The sequence below is a fragment of the Uranotaenia lowii genome, chromosome 1 (genome assembly GCF_029784155.1).
Source record: "Uranotaenia lowii strain MFRU-FL chromosome 1, ASM2978415v1, whole genome shotgun sequence".
In the NCBI taxonomy this organism is placed as follows: Eukaryota; Metazoa; Arthropoda; class Insecta; order Diptera; family Culicidae; genus Uranotaenia; species Uranotaenia lowii.
The window spans coordinates 180755934-180765728 of NC_073691.1; the positions used below are offsets into that span (position 1 = coordinate 180755934).

Sequence of the window (9795 nt, forward strand, 5' to 3'; positions counted from 1 at the left end):
CATAATTCTACGCGCGCGCGCGCGTGTGTGTGTGTGTGTGTGTGTGTGTGTGTGTGTGTGTGTGTGTGTGTGTGTGTGTGTGTGTGTGTGTGTGTGTGTGTGTGTGTGTGTGTTTTAGTGGTGAAAATTGACGTGATTAGGTTCGTTCGGTCGTGTGTGTTAATAAATAAAGTGTAATAATGCTGCTGGAGCAAGAGAGCAACAATGGTGATTTCCTCCTCCATTCAGTTGCTTGGGAAAAGTGTACATCAGGCAAGCGAGACGCGCTCGGATGCTTTTTTTTCCTTTCCTTTCCTCTTTCTCACCCTGTTTGCATAATGCATTAGAACGTTTTTGCCCGTTAGGTCCTTCTTGCTCTTCTCGTTTTAAACGCGTGAAAAACTTCGGTGAGTTGCACCGGCACCAAGTGCGTTATACGTGTATGACAATGCCACGTTAGGACGTTTTTGCTCTTCTAGTTTTAAGCGCGCGATAATCTTCGGTGAGTTGCTCCGGTGCCATACGTGTATGACAATGCCACGTTAGGACGTTTTCTCTCCTCGTCATTAACGTGCGGTAAAACTCGGTGAGTTGCACCGGTACTAAGTACAATGTATGTGTATGACAATGCCACGTTAGGACGTATTTGCTCTAAATAAAAACGCGATGAACTCGATAGTGTGTGACGCGACGAACATTAAATATTTAACTTTGCTTTGATCACATCCCTTCCCAAAGGGAATCCAGATCTAATTTACCTTCCCCACTAACAAACCACCCTTCCTGTGACGACCGTGGAGATTTAGAGGTGTATTCGGTCTCTAGTAGCAACGGAAGTCGAACTAACATTCCTTCCCTTTCCCCGATGAACCGTAAGGACGTGGCCGGCGCCGTTATTGACCATATAAGATAAGGAACCTTCGAAACGTGTACACAGAAAATGGTAAGCTAATCCCAAGCCCCATTTATTTGGATCTGTGTACAATTTTGATGGTTCTTGTCAATCACGGAGAAGCAACTACTGAAATGTACGGTTTATCTAAGCTCAAGCTCAAGCTCAAGCTAAGAAGCTTTTAACATTCTGTTGGTTATTAGGCTTGCGGAAGTTTTGTAAGGCTTTGGATGTTTCTTCCTCAATACTGTATCCTTTATCAGATAAGGTGAAACCTAAAAATTTAACAGACGGTTGGTCGAAACAGCTTTTTTCCTAGTTGAAAAGCCCATTGTGATTGCCGAGAGAATCCAATACTGTCTTGAAATTAGCGTCATGTTCCTCTTTCGTCTTTCCTACAAACCAAATATCGTCAAGTTCATTCGAATGGCGCAGGGGACTTCGACAAGGCGATGGTCTATCCTGCATGATGTTCAACGTGGAGCCAGAGGGTGTTTTATTCGACTATCGGTAGGCGAAATGCGGGGCACGATTTTCATCAAATCCAGTCATCTTATCTGCTTTGCCGATCGATCCTCTAGGGGCACGAGACATGGATATTGCTCGAGGAGGACCTGCGTACACTCGGAGTATTCGAGCGACGAGTGTTAAGAACCATCTTTGGCGGCGTACAGGAGAACGGAGTGTGGAGGCGAATGATGAACCATGAGCTCGCTAGACTCTACGGTGAACCCAGTATCCAGAAGGTGGTGAAGGCTGGCCGGATACGCTGGGCGGGACATGTTGCGAGAATGCCGGACGACTGTCCTGCAAAACAGGTGTTCGCTACGAATCCGGTAGGAACAAGACGAACGGGGGCGCAACGAGCGAGGTGGTTAGACCAAGTGCATCGGGATCTGGCGAATGTGGGATGTCCGAGAAATTGGAGAACGATTGCCATGGACCGAGTGACTTTGAGAAATATTGTTTATCAGGTTATGTTAGGCTTGCCAGATACTTTCAGAAAAAAGCGGGGCATTTCACGAATAAAAGCGGGACACAGCGAAAAAAAGCGGGACATTTAAAAAAACACTTAATTGTGTAGCCAAACTTATACTTTTATCATCAGACAAAGTTGTTCTAAGAAAGTACTCTAAGGTTTTTTCAACACACATTGATTTTGCTCTGTTTCTTTTACATGACTTCTATTTACAGTGATTTTGGCCATATTCCCCGTTTTTTTCACAATTCTCGCAAATCAACACGTTTTTTGAGAAAAAAAAATTTCAAGTCGTACTTGTGAATTTGATTTGATACCGCCTTAAAAACCATTGTGTAATTTTTAAAAAATTAGTTTGTTTGGTAATTTGTTCAAAAGCTTGAAAATATCAAGAAAACTTCCATCTTCATACACTTTGGACAATTGAGTCGAAAAAGTGGGGTATAATATTTGGAAATTTAACTAAGATTCCGGCGAAAAAGTTTATCTCTGCAATTCTATAATTTATGATTATCTGGAGGCAACTTTAACAATATTTTTTCATACATTGGCTTACGTGCTGCAAGAACACTTAACTGAATCAGAATCTTACTAGAATGCTGAGAGCTTTAGATTTATTCTGTACTGTCTTATACAAGCTATGAAAAATGCTGCTTATTTTGAGAAAAAGTTGATTTGACAGTTTTTCTGTTCATCATAGAATTCAAATTAAGACTAAACTTTGATTTTTTCCGGTGTCAGTCAGTAAACTTTGCAAAAAATTTCCAAGAAAAAAAGCGGGACATTTTGAGGAAAAAGCGGGACAGCGGGACTTTCAACAAAAAAGCGGTACATGTCCCGCTTTTGCGGGACGGATGGCAACCCTAGCGTTATGTCGTGAGACAGAACCAGGGCCGTAGGAAGAACCGACTCATGGGGGGGGGAGGGTTTGGTGACTGATTTTTACCTATAATTTTTTGCCCATCAATGCACGAATACAAAAAAAAATAAAACAAATTACCTATATTTGTTACTATATAATTCTTCAATTTTAAGAACTGAGGATTTTTTTTATTATCTGACGGGTTTGCGTCGGGGGTCTTCAGATTTTCCCCAAAATTGAAATTTAGGTTCATTTTTACGACTTAGAAACACATGTATTTTTTCAGATTTCTAACATTTTTATTTTTCGAGTAAGCTTCGGTAAGATTTTTTTTTGTAAATAAAAAATAACCATATTTCAAAGCTGCATAACTCTATTATTTTTAAAGTAAATTATAAAACAGTACATCAAAATTTTATCAAAGTTCCATATAAAATACTTAAAAAAAGTTAATTAATGACCTTCAACATGAAAAAGTGTAAATAAGCATTGAATGGCGTCTAAAAGTACCGTCTGCATCACCGAATATTTTGCAAAAATTACCATCGTATAGCTCAATTTATGATGCAACTTTCATCTGATTGGTGTCTTCAGATGATTAATGGATATGACATGAAGTCAGTTTTGCTGCAAACACTCTACAAAGCACGAAAAAAAATAGTGTTTTACCTGCTTTGATAAGTTCTTTGTTTCCATGTTGTTAGAAGTGCGCGCTACCTCCATATGTGTGTGCAGTTGTTCGACCATTTTTTGTTTTCAATGCAAAAAAAAGAGATTTTTTGTCATTAGTTCTTTCATAACTCTTCAAGGAGTTGTTGGCCTACTTTGGTGTCTTCAGATGAAAGTTGCATCATAAATTGAGCTATACGATGGTAATATTTGCAAAATATTCGGTGATGCAGACGGTACTTTTAGACGCCATTTAAAGTTTATTTACACTTTTTCATGTGGAAGGTCATCAACTAACTTTTTTTTAAGTATTTTATTTGAAAATTTGATAAAATTTCAATGCATTTTGATGTGCTGTTTTATAATTTCCGTTACAAAAATAATAGAGTTATGTAGCTTTGAAATATGGTTTTTTTTATTTACAAAAAAAATCTAACCGAAGCTAACATGAAAAAAAAATGTTAGAAATCTGAAAAAAACACATGTGTTTCTAAGTCGTAAAATGAACCAAATTTTAAATTTTGGCGAAAATCTGAAGACCCCCGGCGCAAATTGTCAGATAATTAAAAAAGTCCCCTACTTTGACATTTAAAATTTTGCGAATTAAATCGTAACTTTAGAAAATTGGTCCTAATCCTCAAATGCGAGCTAAATTTGCTTTCATCGATGGGTCAAATCTTTGAATTTGTTCAAGAGTCTTATAAATCAAACTTAGTTGATTTGGGCATAAATTAAGCTTTTTCAGGAGAGTTCTATTTCTTGTAAAACTTATTCTATACTCAAATCAAACAAGTTCAATCGTCCAAACTATTTTTCAAATTTAAAGATTTTAGCCTTTGATGAAAATAAAACAAATTTTCAAAAAAAAGTTAGAGATAAAAATTTTTCAAATTTCCGGATCAAGTTTTTTTTGGTGCAAATGTGAACCAAATGATAATTGTATGAAATTTAGCTTTAAAAAAAAACTGCAATATTAACACATTGCGAACCAAAAACGAGATATTTCGTTTTTTCGCTAGCCGTTAGTATGCTCCATTAAAAAGCATAATTCAAATGTTAAGAATCTAAAAATGAAACCTCATTCTACAAAATGTAACACAACACTTTCCGTTACTCAAATATGTATTTAAATTAAATTATCAGAATTTTGTCTATTGGTTTCTGAAACATCAAATGCTAAATTTTTGTGCCCTTAATGTTTTAATAATGACAATACTCTGGGAAAATGTAAAAATTTGTGCAGATTTTTTAGGGGAAGATTTTTCTTCAAAAGTTTTGTTTTTCATAAAGAATCAATTCCATAATGAAAATTCTGTGGATAATTTTTTTTAAATATTTTTTTTTGCGGATAAAACAAAGAACTAAAATTCTACTCTTTATGTGTGGTTTTCAGCTGAATTGTGTTTACAAACAAATTTTGTTTTGAAAAATTGGAATCTGGAAATTGTGTTTACAAACAAATTTTGTTTTGAAAAATTGGAATCTGGAAATTCAATCGACAAGCAATCTTAACACACCAAGCACATCTTAACAACACCACGAAGAAATCTATGACGAGAAACACCGAAATTCGCATTCTATATCTCATAAACCCCTGCACTAAATTTTATAAATTAAACATTTTCAAGTAACGGCAAATGTTGTGTTCAATTTTGTCGAATGAAGATAGCATTCAAATTCAGTCCTTTCGAGTTATACTCTAAGTTTAGCATACTGTTGCTAAGCGAAATTAAAAAATTGCGCTTTAAAATTGTATCCAAATTCCCATACGATTTCTGAAATATACAAAAAATATGTTTTACGAATCTTATTCCAGATCAGAATTTTATGAGCCAAGTTATAGAGCCCTCATTCATAAATTTACTATTTAAATCTGTATTTCAGGTTTAATCTAAGTTCACTATTTAAATTATTCAATTTTGATCTTTATTGTGAATCAGAATTAAAATATAAATTTACAATGATCTTAATCTTACTTTTCAATATTAGATTGCCATTTCAAAGCTTTAATTTTTTTAATTTTGTGTAAAAATGAAGTTCAAGAAATTCAATTTGAATATAAAATAAAACTTCTCTTGTTTGTCCTATTCAGAAAACAATTATCAAAATTTTGAAAATGCATATGATCTCGAAAAACATGATTAAAAATTGATATGAAATGCAAAAAAGCAGCTTTTCGTTTCTAATTTCTTATGATTATTCGAATTGAAAATCAAGAATCCTGAGCAGGATACATAATCTTAAATACGAAAATAGGAATACAACTTTGATTATGGGATGTATGGTATCAGAACCTCCAAAATGGGTTTGATTTGATTCGAAACTTAATATTAAGACCTGAATTTCGATGATGACCTAGTGAGAAAACTTTGAAAAAATTTAGCAGAATGTTGGACTTGATGTTGGGTTTTGAGGTTTTGGCATTAGTTTTTAGTCTAGATTTTTACTCTTGATTAACTTTACTATATTATCATAATTTGGTTCTGAATTTGAAATTTTGAGTGTAGAGTAGAATATCTCGCTTGCTGTTTTGGATCCTCATGGGGGGGGGGGTTAACCCCCAAGCCCCCCCCCTCCCGTTCCTACGGCCATGGATAGAACATTATATAAATAAAAAATAAATATTTATTCGTAGCTAATAAGTGCGAAAACGGTTGTCAATTTGCTCAAATACGCAAAAAGCCCCGCAAGGTTCGAAACATGCGTGCATCAATTTATCCCGCCAAAATCCAACGGCCATTGAGTCTTCCTCTGAACTTCAGTCCAAATCAGATGTACACATTTTCGGACATACATTGACATTTGTGGGAGACAGACCAGATAATGAAGCCACCGGAAAGAAAATGATCGTAGGCGTTCGTCAGACAGATGATAGATCGGAATCGAACGAACCCTCGGGCGGGTCACTTCCGAGAAGTATTTTATTTTTCCCGGATTCAGAAATGCTGAAATTATGCCGGAACTGACAGTGTCACATCATAAATAATTATCGATATTTTTCACCGCCCGAGTGCTAATGTGCTTCTGTACTGACGAACACGATACATTAAATCAAGCGAAAACGGATAATTTTCTTTGGTGAGGGTACTACGGATACGTCAAATCTGGTGTGGTTGATTGATTGATGAATTGGCCGCAGCAGCAGAGTCAAGGATCCGTGAAATTGCCCATCGAAAATTGAGACACTTTTTCCACGAACGAACGAATAAAGTTCAATAAAAAAAATAATGTATTTTTGTTTTATAGGCAAAATGGGTTTGAATTAGCTTTAAATTAAATGCTTTCAATTTTACTAGTTCACGGCAATGGTTAGGTATCCGATTTTTAGTATACTTTCGGGCGATTTCATACAGTTTCTAAGCATTATTTAGGCATGTGGTTTAGTTTGACAAAAATAAATCTATTATTTTCTGTATAAAGTTTCAAATGCATAAGATTTACCACGGCTTCAATTCAACTTCCTCGAATCGATTTCTAGCTGTACGCGACTGTGGTGTGAGCAAATTCAACTGAATCTCATTGTCCGCTTCCATAAAAGCCAGCTGATTGAGAAGGAAAACGGTAACAATATGTTTATCGGAACCATCTAATTAACCACGCGCGTTTGATATAAATCGATTAAATCTCATTGTGCCTCGCTATACACATAAAGCCCTAAGCCGTTCGGTTCGATCGCAAAATCATACTCCTTGGGGCGGAAAAGGCATCGCCAGACATGTGATTCATCCGCCCCCGCCTCCGAAGGAATGTTTTGGATGCTTACACATGACTTAAAAGATCATTTGGCGGGCACACACACAATCTCTCGCATCTCAATAATCCCTGGCACGCAAGTTTGGAGGCCAAATTACGGAAATCATCTAATATAGATTGGGCAATAATCGCCCGGCAGTTTTCGTAAATCTTTGCTGTGGAAACGGATATAATCCGTAAAATGTTTCCGGCAGATTCCAGCTTCCACAGAGCACCCGAAAACTGAAGAGTCGAAACGATTATCGACGGGTCGGAAGCGAAATCTTCATTGTTTGATGAGTTTTCCTGAGGGCTGTGGGCATTTTAATGCAGAAAAAAGGATACCAGGGAAATATGATTCCATGAGTTAGTTTTAAATCAACCAAAAATGGCTGAAAATTCATTCAGATCGATGCTACCAAATTTATGATGTAATTTATCAACAACAACCGGCGACATCAAAGCGAATATATCCCGGGTTTTAATCTTTCCGTTACCGGTCGTAACAAGCCGTAGGAAGCCCTACGTTTGTTATTTCTATTTCTCTTTTCGTTTGTCATCCCACTTCCGTCCCGCCAAATTCGCACCCGGAAATAATCTACACCGTTTTTCTCAGCCGCATCCGCGCAAATAATTCAGTTTACGGTACTAGAAAGATCCATTCTTTTGCAGAGGCTAATTGGAGCATTTAATTAAAACTCAACAACCATAAAATCGACAGCACCAACAACGTGGGATATCCTGTTCGCATCATTCGAACGGCTTCATTCAACAGGTTCCGGATAAAAAATCAACTGGAGAACAACTTTTCTGCTCCAGCCAGATGATTATTGATGGCAGCGGAACGTTATTTAACCTGTTCGCTTGCCTATTTGCCTGCCCGAAACCTTTTTCGGATGAAATTCGTTGGTGAGAATTCAAATGATTCGTACAATATGGCGGGAATTTTGAAAATCTAGAACAACAACCCCCATGATAAAATACTGTACGCTGAATCTTCCGTATAATTCCGTTCTGATTACATTAAAAATCACGTTTTTGGGGATTTTAAAGCGCCTGATTAATTCACCCCAAGACAAGAAAAAACTCTAAAACTGAACCTTAATATTCCGGTGAACACTTGTTTTTATTGACCAGCATAATAACAGGAAGTTTTTCCCAGATGATTCACGGTTTCAAAATTCTCACTGTAAATCAATTCGACCTAAGTAATAATAGTACAGATGTGATAAGCTCTTTATCTTGCTCTATTCGAGCCCGCTCGTTTCGTCGTCAGCGTCCATCGAAACTTATCGGCCATAAATTTCCACAATAAAATTAAATTCGTTGCCGCGCTGTGATTTGAGATGAATTTTGGTGTGGTTGAAGCCAACGCCCCCGGACAGCAGAGTGGCGTATCCGCCCTTGCCGTTGGTTATCTGGTCGTACGCATAGATGGCAGTAATGTTCCGACCCAGCTGGCCCTGTTCAAAATCAAGGAAAAAAAAAATGAATTTTAGAACTCGTTCAGCATTCAACAACCAATGAACTCACTTTAACCGGATAGGTCAGGTCCAGGGTTTTAACCTGCAGTATCGAGGATGACTTAACTGCAATCGTTCGGTTCAGCAAAGTATCGTACGGCCCCTTGAAGCCCCAGAATTGGTTGTGGCTTTGGGCGAAAACCAGGGCACCCAAGGAAATTACAACAGCTGCCACCACTAGAGATTTCATTTTTGTTGCAAATAGTTACACAGTTTATTTCCCTTTATCAACACTATCACTTTTCGGCCTCACCGCGGTTGGTTTTAACAACTGATATCGGAAACAAGACCGAATGACCATTTTATAGCGTTTATTGTATCTCCTCTCACCGAAAGATAGCAATTCATTACACTTGTTGAGTGGAGATTCACCACACGAGTCTTATCTTATCTCGGCCCAGTAGTTGATGAATCAGAATATTTGCAATATCAAATGTTTCGGAAAAGTTCCCGTGACTGGCTTTTTGTTTCCAAGAAAATGTAAATTTTTTATCAAGTTCCATAACACTTCAAAGCTATTTAAGCATGAACGTGAATGAAATATTCCCCGGGAAAATCAGACAGGCTTGTACCAATAATATGTTTGAGATTTTGCTAACAATAATCGATTTCATATTGTATTTTATGTAATAAAGTTACGAAGTTATGGAAATTCGTATTTATTCAGCTTAAGTATATTGCTCCGTGACGTCAGCTGGTTCTCAACTTTTCGGCCATGGCGAGGACCTCAATGTGAGCTTAAATTTTATTAAGAGCGAAGAGGATTGATTCATAAACGCAAGTAAGATGAGGAGTTAAATCTTCTAGAACCCAATTTTTTAGGCCGAAAAATTCACAAAAGTTTAGTTTTAGGTATGATAACAAACAACTTTTGTTCTACGAAAAACTTCAACGTCGAGGTAAATATTTAACAACTTTAATTGTATAACTACAGGGGCAAGCGCATTTTATTTTCAGTAGGTGTTTTTTCGGTTGTGAATAAGGAGTGTTCAAATTTAAAAAACGGACACTTTGTTTTCACGATATCTTATTCATTTATTGACCAAATTACATAGAGTTTTCTGTAAAACATTGCAAAACTAATCCAGAACAAGAAGAAAGTGAGAAATTTAACCAAAAGATTTCAACGGAAAAATTAGTTCAGTTTTCCTTGAACTCC

The 9795-nt window shown here is 36.8% G+C and overlaps 1 protein-coding gene across 1 annotated transcript; it reads right to left on the minus strand.

Annotated features, from left to right (window-relative positions):
• Positions 1-8220: 8220 nt before the first annotated feature.
• LOC129739256 (probable salivary secreted peptide) lies at positions 8221-8920 on the minus strand. Its single transcript, XM_055730682.1, has 2 exons — positions 8647-8920; positions 8221-8576 (listed from the first exon to the last, which is right to left on the minus strand). The coding sequence occupies exons 1-2, from the start codon at positions 8824-8826 to the stop codon at positions 8403-8405; spliced, it is 354 nt and encodes a 117-aa protein (XP_055586657.1). The 5' UTR covers positions 8827-8920; the 3' UTR covers positions 8221-8402.
• Between the last annotated feature and the right edge of the window lie 875 nt (positions 8921-9795).

What these genes read in the sequence shown, in the direction of transcription:
- LOC129739256 (XM_055730682.1), bottom strand. Translation starts at nt 8,826, where the DNA reads ATGAAATCTCTAGTGGTGGCAGCTGTTGTAATTTCCTTGGGTGCCCTG. An exon ending in ACCTGACCTATCCGGTTAAA is followed by an intron (nt 8,577 to 8,646) that starts GTGAGTTCATTG and finishes GATTTTGAACAG; the next exon opens with GGCCAGCTGGGTCGGAACAT.